General features: G+C 29.7%; 3 protein-coding genes and 1 non-coding gene across 8 annotated transcripts; 3 read left to right on the top strand and 1 right to left on the bottom strand.

Annotated features, from left to right (window-relative positions):
• The first annotated feature begins 311 nt into the window (after positions 1-311).
• Positions 312-1,739, top strand: LOC114188787 (transcription factor MYB4-like). Its single transcript, XM_028077432.2, has 3 exons — positions 312-684; positions 785-914; positions 1,102-1,739. The coding sequence occupies exons 1-3, from the start codon at positions 555-557 to the stop codon at positions 1,484-1,486; spliced, it is 645 nt and encodes a 214-aa protein (XP_027933233.2). The 5' UTR covers positions 312-554; the 3' UTR covers positions 1,487-1,739.
• Positions 1,740-2,337: 598 nt separating this feature from the next.
• TRNAR-CCG (transfer RNA arginine (anticodon CCG)) lies at positions 2,338-2,410 on the bottom strand. The gene has a single exon. It is a non-coding gene; the product is annotated as a tRNA-Arg (tRNA).
• A 504-nt stretch (positions 2,411-2,914) lies between these two features.
• CJD1 (Chloroplast J-like domain 1) lies at positions 2,915-7,365 on the top strand. Its single transcript, XM_028075361.2, has 10 exons — positions 2,915-3,130; positions 3,293-3,392; positions 3,482-3,586; positions 3,972-4,049; positions 4,333-4,388; positions 4,972-5,029; positions 5,150-5,275; positions 5,387-5,482; positions 6,012-6,083; positions 7,085-7,365. Exons 1-10 carry the CDS (start codon positions 3,042-3,044, stop codon positions 7,145-7,147), a joined length of 843 nt encoding a protein of 280 aa, XP_027931162.2. The 5' UTR covers positions 2,915-3,041; the 3' UTR covers positions 7,148-7,365.
• Positions 7,366-8,784: 1,419 nt separating this feature from the next.
• LOC114187113 (low-specificity L-threonine aldolase 1-like) lies at positions 8,785-12,568 on the top strand. Of its 5 annotated transcripts, none has more exons than XR_003605192.2 (11): positions 8,798-9,003; positions 9,578-9,699; positions 9,798-10,245; positions 10,600-10,711; positions 11,022-11,072; positions 11,323-11,394; positions 11,491-11,623; positions 11,702-11,760; positions 11,833-11,902; positions 12,111-12,177; positions 12,381-12,568. XR_003605192.2 is itself a non-coding variant. In XM_028075247.2 (11 exons), exons 2-11 carry the CDS (start codon positions 9,678-9,680, stop codon positions 12,417-12,419), a joined length of 1,104 nt encoding a protein of 367 aa, XP_027931048.1. In that variant the 5' UTR covers positions 8,799-9,003; positions 9,578-9,677; the 3' UTR covers positions 12,420-12,568. The 5 variants fall into 5 exon arrangements, 4 of the variants coding, with proteins under 4 accessions (XP_085530573.1, XP_085530572.1, XP_085530574.1 ...); XM_028075247.2 differs by having other exon boundaries at positions 8,799-9,003; positions 11,833-11,933; XM_085674446.1 differs by having other exon boundaries at positions 8,796-9,003; positions 11,491-11,760; positions 11,833-11,933.
• The last annotated feature ends 6,699 nt before the right edge of the window (positions 12,569-19,267 follow it).

Below are 19,267 nucleotides of genomic sequence, written 5' to 3' on the forward strand. Positions count from 1 at the left end.
ATGGAAAGAGGCGGCAGAAACAGTAAGAAAACATGATCAAGAAGTGCATAATGTTCCTGCCGCGCGCATACTACTTTTGACCTATCTGCCCAAAACAATCATTACTTTTAGCCTTTACCAGATGCCCCAAGTTTACAAGAGAAGCAACCTGGAAAGTCCTTTGGAGTTGGATTCTACAAACCAATGCTACTTTCTCACACAATGCATATAAAATTGTGGGAGCAGTTTCTGCTAGTGCTACATCTCTCTGAACATCATTACAAATCTGATTATGTGTATTTTTTTAATTTCATTTCAACAGTCTCTGTGTGCGTGCGTGCTTTAGTTTGGAATTTTATCACACAAAAAAGGGGATGTCATCGATCATGTGATCACTTTCATGCACTTTTGTTTTGAAAGCCATGCTGTTTATTTGGACCACATGTACATTTTCTCTGGTATAGTAATCATAAAGGAACCGAAGCTACCTTGAAAGAGCTTAAGCGGCCACCAAACTTATTACTACTCCATAGTACAGAGGAAAAGGACACACATTATTGTGTTGTGCTGTGACTATGAAGACTCCTTGCTGTGAGAGCATGGGAATGAAGAAGGGACCTTGGACTGCAGAGGAAGATCAGATATTGGTTTCTCATATTCAACGATATGGCCATGGCAACTGGCGTGCCCTTCCTAAACAAGCTGGTAAGTTCTTCTTCTAGTTAGCAACATTTTCTGTGTAAACACCAGCAAAGGTTAAACAAACAAACATATGTATGATTATATGACATGGTTGTTTAATCAGGATTGTTAAGGTGTGGCAAGAGTTGCAGGCTTCGTTGGATAAATTACCTGAGGCCAGATATTAAACGAGGGAAATTCAGCAAGGAAGAAGAAGATACCATCCTAAAGCTGCATGAAATTCTTGGAAATAGGTGAGCATCTAATAACATGTATTCATTCTAATATCTTCTGATTCTGTCTATTGTCTTCTCTACGTGCATGAAACACCATGAATATGATTTCCTGGTATTATTATGATTTAATGTAAGAGATGTAATTGAATGTGATTGAATTTGGTGAAGTATGAAAATTTGATGATGATCACCCCTTGATGCTTAGGTGGTCTGCTATAGCGACAAGCTTACCCGGAAGAACAGACAACGAAATAAAGAATTTTTGGCATACCCATTTGAAGAAGAGGATCCAAAAAAGTGGAGTGCATATAAATGGCAATGCTTCATCGCATATCTTGCAAGAGGCTCAAGCAAATAGTTCGTCAAGTTCAAGTGCAGTTTCTAGTGTCTATGGAGATGTAATGCTTGACAATTACGGTTTACCCTCAAGGAAGAATCCAATCAATCCACCTATTGTAGGTACTGGCTTTTATGGTGCAGTCTCCTCAGATACTTTTGGAGAAACTGAGGACAATCATGGTTCTTGTCAGCTAAGCGAAGAAATGGAATTTTGGTACAATATATTCGTCAAATCAGGGCAAACATCATGAGACAATGAAAATCTAGGACATTATTAGTATGCATCAGATATACTTTGTCTACCAGCTTCTTTAGTAACTTACAGATGTCAAGTCAACCTTTGGTTTCAGCTTAATTGGTGTTTGTGTAAAAAACTTAAAATCCATTTTGGAGGTTCAAATTGGAAGATGAAAACTAAAGATGAATGAATAATTTTGTTAATAGAAACTGCATATGAGTTGGGCAGTTACAATACAAATAGGAACATTTTACTTTTGATTGTCATTTTTCGTTGTGAAATTTTGAATTTTATTTGAAGCCCAGGGAAATTTTCCCTTCAAGTTTGCTCTTTCTTTTATTAATTATTTTGGCTAAGGTTCTGCCGCACCATTATTTTGTTACCATAGGTGTGAAAAAAAAAAACCTACAATAAACTCAACACCAAAACGAAAAAGCTTAGAGATTGAGCTGAGTTACAAGATAAAGGAGTTACCTTTTTCTCTCTACAAGTTAACTCCAAATATGTTTGGGAAAAAAAGGAGCAATAGAATTTCGACCTATAAACAGACGAATTTGTGAATCATGATCTTTCAAATATATAGAAAAATCGTGAGAATTGAAATGAAACCTTTCATCTATTTTGACATATTTTAATTGAATTCTAAGAAAAAATTACTACAAAAAACAACTATTTCACGCAGCAACTTTTTCAAGTAACAAATATTTGGCAGATTTTGGATATGATGAGTATCACCAGATGTTGAAAGTTTAGGACTTGTTTCTTTCTTATTTTCTGCAAAAATTTAAATTACTTTCCCACTTAATATTTCATTTGCCGACAGTTAAACATTTTTCAAAAATTTTCAAAAATCATAAAACAGTTCGTCCACGGTGGGACTCGAACCCACAGTCTCCCGCTCCGGAGGCGAGCGCCTTATCCATTAGGCCACGCGAACTGTTGGTTTCCTTCCTAATATATTTTAATTTATCAACTTTTCTTAATTAAATCTATTGGTTTTTCTTTATATAACAGATAAAATTTCATTATTTTCGTTATTAGTGTTTTTACTGCTTAGTGTACTTATTAGTTTTTCTTTTTTCCTTATATCTAAATATTTGTTGTATTGACCGTTACTTTTTTTTTATCAATGGCTTCTTTCTTATACAATTTGGTTTTTGTTTTACAATTTGCATATACTTGTTTCAAGTTTCATATAAAATGTTGTTTTGTCATGTTATAAACATTTCATCATGACGAAGGCTCAATTAGTAGTGATGATATTTATTAATTCAAACATATAAATATTCTAAAAAAAACAATTCTCTCGTGTTCAAAGTTTTTTTATTTTTTTTGTTGGTTAGAAATACTGGTGTGTTATGATCAAATTTCTAACTTTAATAATTTCATAAGAATAAATAAGTGTTTTTCTAACTTTTATAATCATGAAAATAAACAATTTAGAAGTAGCATGCAACAATAAAACTTTGAAAGAAGAAACTGTGAAAGATAAAGCAAAACCCTATGAAACTAAAATTTCAGACATAAACTGAGAGAGATAACATTGCATCGTTGCAGTGGCGCGCCCAATGGCTCTAGGAATCTCGAACATTCTGCACTGCCCCAAATTGAGTTTCTCCCACAGCAATCTCCGTCCCAAAGTTTCAACCTCTCTCAGGTCATTATTTCTTCCTCTTTTCTTATCCGTTTGTAAGAATCGAAGAACGAATTTATTTTCCGTTCGAATTCGTTTGTTTTTCGCATACGACGCGTTTCTTGTGATATCCTCGTGGACATGATTTCTCGGGTTAATAAAATGCAGTTCGGTGTCGATTTTCAGGTTTCCCCAGACGGCAACATGGAATGATAGAAAGATTGTCTGTGCTGCTGCATCTGCGGCAGGGAGCTCCAATTCCGATGGTGACATTAATCCTTATGAGGTAAAGAGTAAAATCTACTCTGTAATTAGTTCACACTTTGAAATTTGTAGTTGTTCGAATTGTATCTTAGTTTCTGTGATGTCATATAGGTGCTAGGTGTAAGCCCTCTGGAGAAATTTGACATGGTCAAGGCAGCATATGCAAAAAGAAAGAAGGAAGCTGAGATGAAGGGCGATGAAGCAACTGCTTCCAGAGTAGGTCGACTTTTTTTTTTCCTTTTTTATTTTGTGTGAAATGGTTTTCATAAATCGGCATTCCAATCATATAATATTACAGAACAGTCTGCATTGTCATTACTGATACGGCAACTAGTTTCCCAAGTTTGAAATGGGCAAGGTTGATTTGTTGCATTCGTATTTGGAAGTTAACAGTGTGTATGAGCTGTGCAATATGTATAATATTGTTGAATTTACTTATAATGCTTGTCCTCCAAAGTAAGGCTCACTTGTGGGATATAATTACCGGAATATCCTTTATTTTTTGAGGTTCTTAGTGATGTGTATTGATATTTGATTCTTTTTTCTCAAAGTTTAATGCACTAATGTGTGGGATGTTGTGCGCTGTGAATGTATAATTCAGCTGGAAAAGGCATATGACAAACTCATGATGGCTCAGTTGACTAATCGGAAAAAGGGTGTAACTTTTGGATCATTTAAGGTAATGTAGGTGAATCTTTCTTGCTGTGGACACTTAAAATCGCACATATAACTTGAAGGCGAAATAACAGTGAAATACTTATTATTTAAGTTCCGTTTGAGGTTCAAGCTACTTTTGTTAATTTAGTTTTGGATGTGTTTGTAGTCGCCAATAAATTTTAACCAATAGTATAAAGTGTGAGGAATAATGTGTAAGAGAGTGTATTGCTAGCACTGCCCTAGATTCCAATTTGTTATTTTCGTTTGCATCTCCAAATCTTAATCGTGTGTTAAACTAAATGCAGGTTTCAAAGGAGATTAAGTATGCTGACAAGCAGCCAATTCTACCTTGGGGGCCAAGGTTTGGTGTTTCTTATGATTAGTAACAATGTAGTTTTTTTTCTGTATATTGTTGTTGCTACTATTATATCTGGTAATTCTTACTTTAATGGATGATTTAATGTTTAACTTCTCTAGGTTGACATGTTTCCTTTCTAGTAATCACAGCTAGGATCTCTGATTGCTTTACCGCATGCAGTCATCTCCCCATTATGAATTACCACCTTCTCCCCACCTCTCAGAAAAAAACGTTTTTGTCGAATAGTGTAAATCTAATCTATTTCAATAGCTCTTTTAGAAACAAGACAAAACTCAATCAAACCATCAAATAAAAAGTATTAATTAGGATATCCGTATACTCTCATATTATGAGAAGGTGATGGTTGGATTGGAATCTTCTCTATTTGGATTAGTTTTTTCTTTTTTTAATTTTTTATAAATACAATAATGTGGAAGGAAAATCTCATTTTTCTTGCTTGCATAGATGGATTACATTTATTTCTCATGTTTTACTTTTTATTCAAATTATTGTTTCCCCCCTTATCACTATCACTTTATTGATAGCTACTTTGTAACTTTTTATGTTATTTTGTATGTAATTTCAGGTTTACTAAATCAAGTCAAAATGACATACGCATAAACTTGGCAATATCTGCTGTTTTTGTGAGTTGGATACAGAGTTTTTTTTTTTCGGGGAAATATCAATACTTAAACCATATCAATCTTGTGACTTATGTCTTAAAATGTAGTGTTTAAGCAGAGTTATTTATCATCTTTCTGCAGACAGCATGGATCCTTGTTAAGCGCAGTGCTGAATATAAACCTTTGCAGTTTTTAGCATTTGCCTTTGTTTATAGGCTTTTTGAGAAGTTAAAAGCCTTTGAATCTCCTGTAACCCGCATATATAATGTGAGTCTCATCTTCTATGACAGCACTTTTGTGAAATTTTGAAATTTTCCGTTTTCACACTTCGTTGAATTACTAGTAGAATTGTATAGTTCATGTTATTGTTGGCTACAGGAAGAGGGTGAAGACACAGGAGAAGGATTGCGCATGGGGAAACGACTGCTCCGAGCATTGGCTTTGGTTTTTGGATGTGTAGCAATTTCATCTTTGGTATGATGATTCCTTAGATCTTTTGGTGTGACTTATGGATCAGTACTTTGATATCCCAAATTTTTGGCTTCTGTTTCAATTGATGTACATATAGTGTTTTTTTTTTCCTGTAACAAGAAAAGAAAGGAAGAGGGATCAATTCATCTCTTTACCCCCTTTTCCTATTTTACTTTATGTGAAACCAAATTGTTGTTCATTATGGTATGATGCATCAATTATGTTCTTTTTTAATCTTTATTGAATCTCTTTTATGAAAGAAGAAAACCACGGTAGCCAAACTATGGAATTTTTATTTTGTACTGACTTCCACTAGTAGTACCAAACCAGGCAAATGACGCCCTAACTAGTTTTAGTTGTAGTTTTTTATGGAAGTTGGATATTCTATTTATTTGTCACTCAATATTTATCGTAGTTGAATGTGGCTGAAGTTCTCTTTTTTCTTATCATCTTTACACGTTGGCATGGGCATGTCTCATAATTATTTAATTTTCCAAATGAAAATTAATACTTTCTGGTTCTTCTCATGCAGGCATATACTTTTATTTTGAACATAATTGAGTTTGCTGGTGGTTTTATTCCTGCACTTTTGTACAACAATCAGGTATACTATAAATCACTGAGAGCAAGCCCTTCCTGGCTTCAAATATATTATTATGATGTGTGCCGGGCAGTATTTTTGCCTTTAAAACGTTGGGACATTCTTTATGTGAATTTTCTTGCCAAATACATTTTATTCCCTATTTGCCTGATGCAGTTAAGAGAAGAATGATGTCATGGTTATTGATTTAAAACTTTTTCTCGGTTACGTGAGTATTGTCTTATAATACATGTGATGTGAAGGGATGGGTTGCTACTGAAGTAGGATAAAGATAGCTAATTTAGTGGCCATGTTTCTTAAATAGCATATGAATTTAGATTGTGTAACAAAATAAAATTTACGAAGCACAGCTGCAATGGTAGGGGCTTTTCCCCTTGAACAGTTGAGAGTATCAACTAATATTTCATGAATTCATTTTGGTCGACTGCAATTCCATTGTTAGTTTATCCTTTACAATATAAAATTTCCATGATGTTATAACTTTTGTCATCTATATAATTAACATCCATTTTGGGCCTCTAAATATGTATGTGAAGTTAGATAGGTTCTCCAAAGATTGCTGCTTTGATGATAATTAGTGACATTGGTTTTCCTTCCAAAAAACAATTTAATGGTAAAATGTAAAATTTTAAAACCAATTTGATCATGTTATTGATTTGATATATATTTATAAATGGTGGACCAGTGTTGTGTTGCTATCATCTTTGAAAGACCAATAATATCAATTAAACTAAATTTACGCGTAGCATGCAACTTAGTCTACGGGTGATGGTGTGGGACTAGTCTGGTTTCTTGTCTGCCATAACAAAGATGCTGTTTCTTCAATGACACATTTTATGGCATGCATTGGTTTTCAATGTACTCTGGAAACAAGATAAACATCTCCTAGTGACTAGTTTTATTTGACATTTTTCTTTATTGCTGAATGCCAATCCTAGTTAGTATCTATCCTATTGGTCAGTGTGTGTTTCTGGTAAGTTGACAATCTGTTATGGTATCTGCAGGAATTGGTAATCACCACTTCATCGGCAGTGATGCTTTATATCATGGCATCTTATTATAGATAGTGGAGTTTGTCCTGAAGACGAAGAAAGTCATCATCCATTTTTATCTTGCTTTTGTTCCTCACTATAGTGTTAGCTCAAATTTTGTCAAAAGAGATGTATTTTTTCCTTGTTTGAATATAGTAGGAATTGTGTTAACTTTCTTATGCTACCTTTTTCTTTTGGGGGTGTGTTTTATATTCATTTTGACTATTCACATATCATAGTGGTACATATAATCACGCACTCTCGCTCGTTTTTCTCGTTTATTTATTCTATTTTATTGCCAACTAAATAAAATGCTCATTTCTGTCTTGGACTACCATCATGCAATGCAAGATGCCTTGTTTGACCACACTTTTATACGAGAAAAATGTAGAATTTGGTTATGTTCCATACGATGAAGGATTAAGTCGCTTTTTGTGTCAATGGTTTTCTCGATTTCACGTGGGTCTGAAACGCAAAACTGGAAAAACGAAATAGGTTAATTTGAATTAAACATCAACTCATTTTAGAATGGAAAAATAGTATAATAGGTCAGTTTGTTTTTTCTTTTTTCGAAAAGTATTTTTTTAATAAAATAAGAATATTTTTTTGTGTATGTTCAATCTGTTTATTTTATAAATATATTTTTTTTTAATAAACAGTTTCAATTCGTTTGTTTATGCTTTATTGGAACTATTTTTTTAATAAAATGAATAGATTTATTTTTTGTCTAATCTACTTATTTTAAAATGAAAAAAACAGTTTTCAAAATAAGTGATTTGGAAAATATTCATTTCAGATAAGTTTGTTGAATATGTTATGCTACCTTTTAGAATGGATTGAATGCATGAATGTGAAGTAATTAATTAGATTAAAAATATACTTAATTAAATAGCAATAATTTCAAAAGCCAAAATAAGAATAAGGTATCATACATGATTCTTTTTTAGGCTTTTGGTGGTGCGATCTTGTTAGGATGCCAAGCATAGCAAATAAGAGTCCATAAGTAGAATGAGATGGTGAGATATGTTTGCATTTGTTGGTAATCTAAATTAAGTCTAACTCTTAGATTTAATTCAGTTTTTTTGAAAGTCTGATTAGAAATAAATTAAATTTTTAATATAAAAATGAACAAAAACTTCATTGTATATAATGAATTTTGTAAAATTAAGTTTGAATTTCATTTCATTTTATAAACAACTTAAGTTTAAAAGTACATTTTTTTTTACATAATATCATAGTCATAGTTAAAAACTATATAATAAGTTTGTATGTATATATTTATTTTTTCAACAACCATCTGATTCTGACTGATTTTTTATTTTTTATTTTTTGTTACGTGAGATCTTCATCGCATATGTATTTTTGTTTAGTAATGTTCCGTTTGGTATTATGATAATAGCATTGAAGGAGACTCAAAAACATATTGTGATTAGAGAAAGGAAATGTATGGTAGGTTGTTAGAGAGGTTAGGTCCTCTTTTTGGAGAGACAGACAAAAACTAAATTATTTGTGTTCCGTTTCAAATTTTATTAGTGGCTGTAATGGGACAGAATAGACGACACAATGCATAAAAACAAACCAATAATTGGTGGAGGAATCCATTGAAACTGTACTGAGATCATACTATGAATTGACAATTCAATATCCTATTATATTGATGTAGTTTATTAACAAAAATAAAATGCAAATGTCAATAATGACAGTATGATTCCTTTCTTCTTCCTACTAATATCTTAGTAATTAAACTCATTTCTTCTTCATCCCCTCAAATCTTGAAGCATCGCATGCACTTTCAACACAAAGTTCTTGAAATAAGTGTGTAGTATAGATACAGTTTCCTTGATCACACTTAAATTGCTTTGCTTGCAATCTTGTTGGAGTACCTAATCTAGGTAATTAATTCCCTTCAAATTTCTGAGACTTTATTCTATTCCACTTTCCTTGTTTCTCTCATGTTCTTTGCATATATATATATATATATATATATATATATATATATATATATATATATATATATATATATATATATATATGTATGTATATTTCTGTCCTCGTATATTTTCCGCTCAACTAAATTGAGAGTAATTATCTGACCTATTAGAGGTGATAATTCTGCTTCAGATACTTTGTTGAACATATCTCTGCATTGATAGTTGAGAAAAATATTTTTGTTCTTATGAAATTATTTTCCAACTTAAATTCAGTGAAGAGCTTGAGCATCTACAAAATTTCAGTTAATTCAATTCGAGTTAGATTTAAAGTCCACTTCTATCATAATTATTATTAGAGTTTATTCTAGTGAGATTTATTATTTGTTGAATATATTATTTCATATGCTATCAGACTGCTTTAGAACTATCTAATAATGTCAAGTCCTACGTTTCATATGTATATATCTTACTAGAGATAAGATCAATTTAAAATATATAATTGAGAGGAAACTCATCTTATAAGTCAATTTTGTAGGATTGAGTCAGATTTAAATCCACCCTCGACAAAAATCATAGAGACTATTTCAAGATCATATGTTGTAGTGCACCACAGGGAACATAAATGTCTAGTAATTATGGAATTTGAATCCAATAATGGTGGGAAAAAATGTCACTGTACGATTGTGTTTTTCTATTTTTGTCCCAAGAGCAACAATGACTAAAAACATGTACCTTTTGGCTTGTTTTGGTGGCAGAGAAAATGGTAGCTAAGATAGTTGATCTTCGGTCAGATACAGTGACAAAACCAACTGAAGCAATGCGAGGTGCCATGGCAATTGCTGAGGTTGATGATGATATTCTTGGACGTGACCCCTCCTGTGTTCGGTTGGAGACAGAGATGGCAAAGTTGTTGGGAAAGGAAGCTGCAGTTTTTGTTCCATCAGGCACCATGGCCAACCTTATATCTGTGCTTGTGCACTGTGACATTAGAGGGAGTGAAGTTATTCTTGGACACGATTCCCACATACACATTTATGAGAATGGAGGCATTGCAACCCTCGGAGGGGTGCATCCAAGAACAGTTAAGAACAATGAAGATGGCACAATGGACATTGCTTTGATCGAGGCTGCAATCAGAGATCCAAAGGGAGAATTGGTATATCCAACCACAAGGCTTATTTGCTTGGAAAATACTCATGGAAAGTAAGCAATTATTCTCTCCAATTTTTTCTAGACAGTACAATATTACAACAATAATAACAAAAATCTTAAGAACATAAGCGGTATCGTCAGATATGTATAAGTCATGAGAAGGAAAAATATCCACATAAGGTGTTTGATGAAGAAGAAATCAACGAGAGCTTTCATGTTGATCTAGTAGAAACTTTCAATATGTAGAGTATAATATCTCATCGTGTAAGGAGAAAATAAAACCTAATACTTCATCATAATATTGAATATCTGATAATAATAAAAGAGAATAAAATATACAATAGAATTAAAATCAGAAGATATATTGTATCTTTATCGATGGTTGGTATGTTTTGTTGAATGCAGCTGTGGTGGTAGATGTCTTTCTGTTGAATACACAGACAGAGTAGGAGAGGTTGCTAAAAAACATGGATTGAAGCTTCACATTGATGGAGCCAGAATATTTAATGCATCAGTTGTAAGTAAATTTTCTGCTTAGTAATGATTTTGATTTTGTTCAAAAACTGAGTAAACAATAAGTGTCAGCAAAAAAAGTTCTCCATCAAAGAATTGGTTAGTTTTATAGCATGTATGGTTAACAACTACATAAATGTGGCATTTCCTGATAGAAAAGAATCTGAGTTCTTGTTTTTTTCCAGTGATTACTTTTGTACTGTCAATTGTATTTTCTTATTGTTGTAATTTTATTGCAGATCTTGCTTTCAGTTCTTTTTGTGACTCATCATGTGCCTTTTTGTTTACTCTTTTGTGTTATGATGCACTTTCAGGCACTAGGTGTCCCGGTGGATAGGCTTGTTCAAGCAGCTGATTCAGTTTCGGTGTGTTTTTCTTTTCTCATTTTTCTTTTCTTGGACAATATTCTTTGATGTATCTATAGGTATACGTTATAATTAAGAACATATAAATCTTAACCTGTTTCATGACTTCAGAAACAATTTCATATTATAAGAACATTCTTCAAGATACAGGAAGATCTTTTTTTCTTCTCAAAATACTTTATCAGACTTTAAACCCTAAACTCTAAACCCTAATCATTGTCGATCATGTCTTTGAATACATGAATTCTAGGTATGTCTGTCAAAAGGCCTTGGTGCTCCAGTTGGATCAGTGATTGTTGGTTCCAATAGCTTTATCAGCAAGGTAATATAAATTTTGGGAGAATATAATATAACAGTATCTATATTCTATCTCTTTCTGAAAGAAGCTGATAGTAGCAGAAAATATACACAATTTTAGGCTAGAAGGCTGAGAAAAACCTTAGGTGGTGGAATGAGGCAAGTTGGTATCCTTTGTGCAGCTGCACTTGTTGCTTTACAGGAAAATGTTGAAAAGCTAGAAAGTGATCACAAGAAAGCTAAACTTTTGGCTGGTAAATGCTATTCAACTTTGAACTGTCCTAATCTTTTCAAAGATTTCAATTTTAAACACCCTTTAAATTTTGTCTTAGATGGATTGAATGAAATTAAAGGCCTTAGAGTGAACACCTCTGCTGTGGAAACCAATATGGTGAGTATGATTGTGCAGAGAGCATTAATAAGAGTGCATTTGCATTGTTGTTTGATTGATAGTATGATGCAGATATATGTCGAAATTGAAGAGGGCTCAGGAATTACAGCATCGAAGCTGTGCAAGGACTTGGAAGACTATGGTATTCTTCTCATGACACTTGGCTCATCAAGGTGTTATTTGCAGTTACTGTTTTCTTAATCTGCAATTAATTAATTAACTAAGTTCTGTCACATTGATATATGTAATTTTTTTTTTCTTCAAATGGTCAATTTTCTGAAAAGCATTTCTCTAATTATTTGGGTGGAGAAAAAGTGATGGTAATTATGGGCAATATGTACTTTTTGCAGATTGAGAATTGTGTTCCACCACCAAATATCTGGAAGTGACGTTGAGTACACCTTGTGGTGCTTTCAGGTGATGACTGGGAATTCATTATTATTAACCCTACACTTTTCACTTCATCTTCAACACTGCTACTTCAAAAACTTCAAAAATATCTGTTACTGTTACTCAAAATGACATTTTTGTTTATGGTTTAAAGTTTGAAAATGTGCCTATAAAATGTTGATTTTACATTGGAAGATGAAACTGAAAGAGTGTTTTGTTGAACACTGTAGGAAGCTGTGAATGGTGTACGAAATGAAAATGGGAAGTAATGGACCAAACTGAAATTTGCAATTTCATTCCATGATGAGAATAATAAGCATGAAGCTTTGTGAAAAAGCTCCAAACTTTTCTCTGCATTGGGAAACAATGTTCAGTGAAGCCACTAATAATATTTATGGATAAATCTCTATTTCCTTGACTTATTTAGTCTCTGATTTTCAATTAGAGTAATTTAGACATTAATTTTTTAACATTTAAAATTTTAATAACTAATTTTAAAAACTGATCTAGACTCTAATTTAAAAATTAATTATGATACCACCAATTTTTAATTTATAAAATATGAAGTCAATATAATAATTAATTATTTTAATATTTAAAAGTGATTGTTTAAAAATTTTCTTGTAATACTAAATTGAGATCCAAATAATAAAAGAATTAATTAATTAAAATTAACTCACATTTTACTCCAATTATAAATGAAATCTATAAATCAATTTAATTAAATTGGATTAAATCAAATTTTATTAGATAATTCATCCTAATAAACACCTCTAATATAATATACAAGTTACTATGTTATACATTTATATTTATCCAAAAATATAAATTTATTAAATGGACTTTATATTAATAAAAATTAAAAAATAATCTAATGTTACAACTTAAATATGTAGGTACTCACCTTACGTTTTTGTGAGTTTCTTCTTTGTATTATAACCAACTCTAAAGAGTTTGATAATTAACATGTTAATGTATTTCTACCTCTTTAATATTTTTTTATTCAATTTTATTCGTACCTTATTTTTATCTTTACTTTTTATAGTCACATCACATTTTTTTTCTTTCTCTTTCTGTCTCATAATAGGTGTGTGTACACTTATAAAAGTATATCAATCATTGTTCTAATATAAAGACAAAATGGAATTATCATTCTTAAAAGATACACTTCTTTCTACTCCAAACTCTTGTGTCATTTTCGTATTTAAACAAAGGAAAAGAAGAAGAAACTCTTATATCATTTCAAAAAAAGCATTGATGTTACATATTTATAATTTGTTTTTGTTCTAAAGTTAGGTTAAACCAAAATATTGGATTTAAGGGTAAAGTATTTGAATGTTAGTTTTCCTGTGTGAAGGTGTTTATTTATAGGGAAATTTTCTTAAGCTCAAAGTACTAAGTATTAGTAAACAAACAGTCATGAGAACTTTGAAATAACAAAAAAAAATCAATTCCTTATCCTCCAACTTTAAAATAAAGTTACTGAATATTCATCAAATTTTAATTATTTACTTAAAAAAATCTGCATAAATTGTTTTGGGATATGTTCAATTTTGTATCGTCTTCATGTTTTGGTTGTGAATTTCAGTGTTGTATGATGGTGGAAGATGTGGAAGAATTGATCTAGTAATTTAGATAATTCTATATTCTCTTCCAGGCTTTCAAAAATTTGTGTTTGTTTGTGAAAACAAGTTTAGTGTATATTTTCAAAAAGATAATAAGTTCAATTTTTTTAACAGTTATTGGAGACTTGAAATAGGATTTATATGATAATTGGGATGAGATATTACTTGAAATTATAATTGGATTCATTTTAATTTACTTGTAAAATAAATTATTTTTTATTAATTTACTAAATAAATAAGTTGAAGAAGTCATTGTCTATATCCAAAAAGTTAGGATTAACGTTAAAATATGTTTAATCCAATGCAATTCTAAAATAAAACTTGAATTAATTCTTAAACAAATTTGATAATTGTATAGTTTTCTAAATATTGTACATTAAAAACAAATGGATATTTAACTATGTATTTATCATTCATAACTTCATTTTAAGGTTTGGATTCAACACAATTTGCTTAGGTCTTATTTAATCTGATGTGACTTTCACTCAACTTTTCTATCCAATCTAAATCCAACTTGATCTTGATTTGAGTCTAACATAACTATTCCAACCTTAGTTTAAATCTTCTCGACTAAATCTCAACCCAAATCAGTTTGATTAAATTTTATCTTGAACTAACTTAACATAATTATAATTTAACTTAAACTCAAGCCAACCCAACTTTACATAAACCACCTTATCTTAACCCAAATTAACGTAAACTTAATGAAAAGATAATGCAATCCTAATTTAATTTAAAAATTCTATTTGAAAATACTTCATCCACTTTTTATCATAAAAGAATGTAAGCACATAAATAAAGTCTATTTTTTAATTATAAATAAGTAGGTTTTAATCTGGAAAATAAATAATTTGTATTGTTTTCTTCTCTCACTGAAAAGAGATTATCCAATCAAGACTATAAATTATAGTGATTAGTAGGTCTATTAGGCGACCATAGGAATGCAATTAATCGGTGCTTAAAGAATGAAAGAGTGTTAATATTGGCAACAATGGTGTCATTTCCTAATTAAGTTTCATATTAGCAACTATTTCTAAGAAAACCAAAACTTAAAGCAAAGCCCCGTTGGCAACTCTATCACTGAGGGTTTGGTCATTCACTGTTAATTCTTCTATCTCATAACTACCATTATTATACCAACTCAAACAAAAATATCGTTTACTAATACCTTAACGTTTTATTTTTTTGTTATTCTATTTTTATTTTATAAAATTTTTAATTATAATATCGTATTGTGAATTCATATGACATTAGTGGTATGAAAACATTAAAAAAATCTTCAATAATTAAAGTAAAAAAAATTATTAGTCGAGTGATCTATTTCAAAACTAAAAATTTATAAACGAATGGATCTATAAATTAATTACTAATATTAATTATCAAAATTTTAATAATAAAATTACTTTTTAAATTGATTTTTATTTTTTTCATTAAAATCGACCCGTATTTTAAAAAAATTTATTAGTAAAACTATAACTAAAATATTAATTTTTAACCACGTAAGTTTGAAGAAACCCAGGTCAGAAAAAATAATTAATTAAATACTGATGCAATGTCTTGTATTATTATTTAGTCACTTGTGTATATATTATTCTATACGAAAGCTAAGTTCATCTTTTATTTAAAAAAAGAAAAATCTTAACTTCTCAAAAAACATTAGTTTTTTCACCATTATATGTCTTAAAATTTGAAAATATATATTAATTTTTTCCAAATTGTATGTATTTTCAACTTTTATCCAAAATAGTCATAATCAACTAACAGGAATTGCCTTTAGCGTAAGTAATCTGCCTACGCTACGAAGGAGGCAGATTTAATTTAAATAAAAACTATTCCGTAACGATTTATTAAAAACTGTATATATATTTTTACTTTTAAACATATAAAAATTTAAATTACTGTTACTTTATTTTAAAATGTTCTAATTTTTAATTCATATATTAAGGAGTTAATGAATAAAATGTTATGTGGTATTTTCCTTAACACGTGGAAAGTTAATTTTGTGTGTTTGAATAGTGAGAAGCGCGTTTGTAGAGAAGTTTCAAAGTTTGAATTGAATGGATTTAGAGGAAAAGAAAGACACGTGTACTATTTGGAATTTGGATGTTAATGGTTTTGGTTTTCAAAAGTGATTTTAATGATATTTAAAGACAAGAAAACCAAGGTGGCCACAAACAATTAGATAGATGTGCCAAACAACATGTCAACGTGCTTCTTGACTTCTTCTTTATTAATGGGCCAGCCCAGGTGTCTGTTTTCTCTTCAAAGCTGTTTTAAATTTTTCTTCTTTCTATTCTAAATAATTTATGTTGTTAGCCTTTCCTCCTTAATATCCAGCAGGAAAACAAATTTAAAAAAGGACGGGATTTATATAAATTTACATCATTTTATTTAATTAGATTTAGTTGGATTGAATTTAAATTTTTTAACCTAATATTTTCATATTTAATTAATAAATATTTCAAAAAACCATATAAATACTTGTAAACTAAATTTAAAACATTTTAATGTAGAAAGTAAAGTTTTCAATAAATAGATTCACTTTAAAAACTGTAACGTTAATTAAAATTGTAAAACAAATTAAACTTAATACTGTTTCATTTACATGTACAAATAGAAAGTTGAGAGCAGTGAAATTTCAATAAAGAAAGTGAAAAAATTCATTAGCCAAAAGAATTGGCACAAATGAATATCATAAATTGTGGACTGCCAATTCTAAACTTTGACCTAACCCCACCTAATCCTTTTATTAAGTAAGGTGTGTGTAGGTTTGAGACTTTTAAATTCCCCCTTGTTAAGTAAGCTGAAAAGGAAAATTATTATGATGAACTTGGGGATTTAATTACTTCAAAGAGGATTCACATTTTGTAGTTTTTTCTTAAAAAATTGTATAAAAAGGTTTACAATCTTTAAAAAAAAATGCATAAGATTTACCATTTTTTTCTATAAAAAATTGCATGTTGAGTATTAGATTATGCATGACTGGTGTTAAACCAGGTTAATTTTATTGTGTTTTTCTTTTGAATTTATGCTTTTATTTGTGTATGTGTTTTCCTCAAAAAAATATTTTTCTTATTGAGTCATTCTCAATTGTCATACTATCATTCTCTTTGGCACTCCTTCATAAATAAGATACATTATTCACACATATAATATGGTAAATTTTCATGCCAAATTAGTTTAACACTATAAATAAACTAAGTCATATAAAACTCCATTTATCCCACTACTTTATATATTTCTTGATGTGATTCCAATAAACATCAAAATCAACATAATCCTTTATAGACATCATCAAATTCCATATGTTGATCATTATAATCCATAATATTTTCTTATTGGTAAAGAGTATATTTACGTAATATCGTAATTCAAATCAACATTCATTTCACCATGCATATTAATAATTATTATGCTAACATAACATAAAACATATTAATTAATTAAAAAATGGATAAAATGATTGATTATAAATTTGAAATTATCACTTAAACTAGAAAATCTCATTTGTAAAATACATTTGGAGAAAAATGTTATAAAAATCTTGTTGTTACTTGAGTGAAGAACCTCACCTGTAAAAAGAGTAAAAGAGAAGAGGATATAAAATAAAATAGATGAAAATTTGTATTATTTGTCCCTATAAAAGTTTTAGTACCAATCCATTATGTAGATGACTTAAGCTTGTGCCAAAGGAAAAACTAATTGCTAACCAATCTAGCTGTAAACGTAACAGAATGACGTATGCTACAAACATAATCACCAAAAGCTAAACAGAATATCGAAGGCTAAATATTATACACACTAATAAATAACAAGTCCAATTTCTTAAATCATTTTCAATTTAGTGAAAATATGAGAATCAATAGACATTTTCAATTTATTTTGGTCGCTAAATCATTACATATTAAATAATGTTTAGCGACCAAAATTATTCAGTGGCTAAATATCATATTAAATATATTTTATAAAATAAAATTTATTTTGGTCGTTAAATTGGTGGCTAAAACATTACATATCAAATAATAATTAGCGCCAAAAAAATATTCGGTGGCTAATTATCATATTAAATATATTTTACAAAATAAGATTTATTTTGGTCGCTAAATCGGTGGCTAAAACATAATATTTAGCGACTAAAAATAGACGGTCGTTGTTTCCGTCACTATATGAATAAAAGTTATTGTACATTTATCATGTCGCTAAATCAGTGACTATTTGCGATTATTATGAATCGGTGGCTATTTTAGTTACAATTTATGACTAAATTATTTCGATAGCTAATATTAATGACTAAATTACATTTTACTAACACACTAAGAAATTTTATTATATCCTATAGATGATTTTTAACATGTTTCTAATATCATGAATCAAACCATTTTTTAAGAAAAATAGGCCACCCACTAAATTAAAATTCATAACTCAAACCCAATAAGGTACCAACTTCATATTTGCATACATACATAAATTTAAAATAATCAAGTTTAATAACTTAATATAGTAAACTAATATGATTCAACAAATATTTTTAATTTCATCAAGCGTAAAATCAATATCTAGTTTCAGTTATATTATTTTCGTTTCTTTATTAGCTTTATTGTTATAAGTTAATCTTAATAAAATGAATTGATTACAAATCTAAATCAAAAGTAAATATTATTTTTTGAGAAATTTTATTTTTTGTAAAATAAAATTTAAATAATTAAAATTTTTTATTTACACATTTTAAACTCAATTAATATAATATTTAAATTTCATTTCACTTAATTCAATTGAAGTCCTAGACAAGTTAGTTTGGTCCATGTTTAATTTTGTATGACGATAATCAGGTGAAAAAAGGAATTTAGAAAAGTAGAATTTAAAGAGTGAATTAAAAATTGAAAATAAAAGAAAGTAAAAGAAAAAAATTGTTGAATTAGAAAAGAAATTATGTAATGTCCCATCGAGGTTGAAGTGTGACGTAGGAGAGAGAGAGTGAGTGCGTGGCATGCCATAACCTTTGGTTGGTTGGGGGTCCTCTAAGATTTTGTCTTTCCATCGTATCTCACTCAGAGGTACCTTCTGCCATTACAACCCTAAAAACCTATTCACCACATACTCACAAAATTTCATAAATCATCTTGTTAAATCCTATAATTTTTTTTATTTAAATCTTATAAATATATTTTTAATTTTTAAAAGTAAAATTAAAAAAAATTATCTGAATTTTTTTATTTTAAGATTTTAAAAATAAATGAATATAATCCTTTTAATTTTTAATATATCAATTATTTTTAGCGTTTGCGTTTTATATCTAGTCGAGGTGGGACTTCTAACACACCCTCACGTCGAGGTATATTCAGACTTTGATACCATGTTAAAAATGGGTTTAAAACCTAACTCAACCTCACAAAATCAACTCACCCACTTATATATTGTGAATTAGTCTTATATCTAGTTAACGTGAGACTTTCAATAATAATTAATTTTAATTTGGCATGTTTATTTTATTT

The sequence above is a fragment of the Vigna unguiculata genome, chromosome 6 (genome assembly GCF_037176805.1).
Source record: "Vigna unguiculata cultivar grain cowpea cultivar isolate G323 ecotype 2 chromosome 6, ASM3717680v1, whole genome shotgun sequence".
Taxonomy (NCBI): Eukaryota; Viridiplantae; Streptophyta; class Magnoliopsida; order Fabales; family Fabaceae; genus Vigna; species Vigna unguiculata.

What these genes read in the sequence shown, in the direction of transcription:
- LOC114188787 (XM_028077432.2), top strand. Translation starts at nt 555, where the DNA reads ATGAAGACTCCTTGCTGTGAGAGCATGGGAATGAAGAAGGGACCTTGG. An exon ending in TGCCCTTCCTAAACAAGCTG is followed by an intron (nt 685 to 784) that starts GTAAGTTCTTCT and finishes TTGTTTAATCAG; the next exon opens with GATTGTTAAGGTGTGGCAAG. An exon ending in CATGAAATTCTTGGAAATAG is followed by an intron (nt 915 to 1,101) that starts GTGAGCATCTAA and finishes CTTGATGCTTAG; the next exon opens with GTGGTCTGCTATAGCGACAA.
- CJD1 (XM_028075361.2), top strand. Translation starts at nt 3,042, where the DNA reads ATGGCTCTAGGAATCTCGAACATTCTGCACTGCCCCAAATTGAGTTTC. An exon ending in AAAGTTTCAACCTCTCTCAG is followed by an intron (nt 3,131 to 3,292) that starts GTCATTATTTCT and finishes GTCGATTTTCAG; the next exon opens with GTTTCCCCAGACGGCAACAT. An exon ending in GTGTAGCAATTTCATCTTTG is followed by an intron (nt 5,483 to 6,011) that starts GTATGATGATTC and finishes CTTCTCATGCAG; the next exon opens with GCATATACTTTTATTTTGAA.
- LOC114187113 (XM_085674446.1), top strand. Translation starts at nt 9,678, where the DNA reads ATGGAATTTGAATCCAATAATG. An exon ending in GGAATTTGAATCCAATAATG is followed by an intron (nt 9,700 to 9,797) that starts GTGGGAAAAAAT and finishes TTTTGGTGGCAG; the next exon opens with AGAAAATGGTAGCTAAGATA. An exon ending in AAGCAGCTGATTCAGTTTCG is followed by an intron (nt 11,073 to 11,322) that starts GTGTGTTTTTCT and finishes CATGAATTCTAG; the next exon opens with GTATGTCTGTCAAAAGGCCT.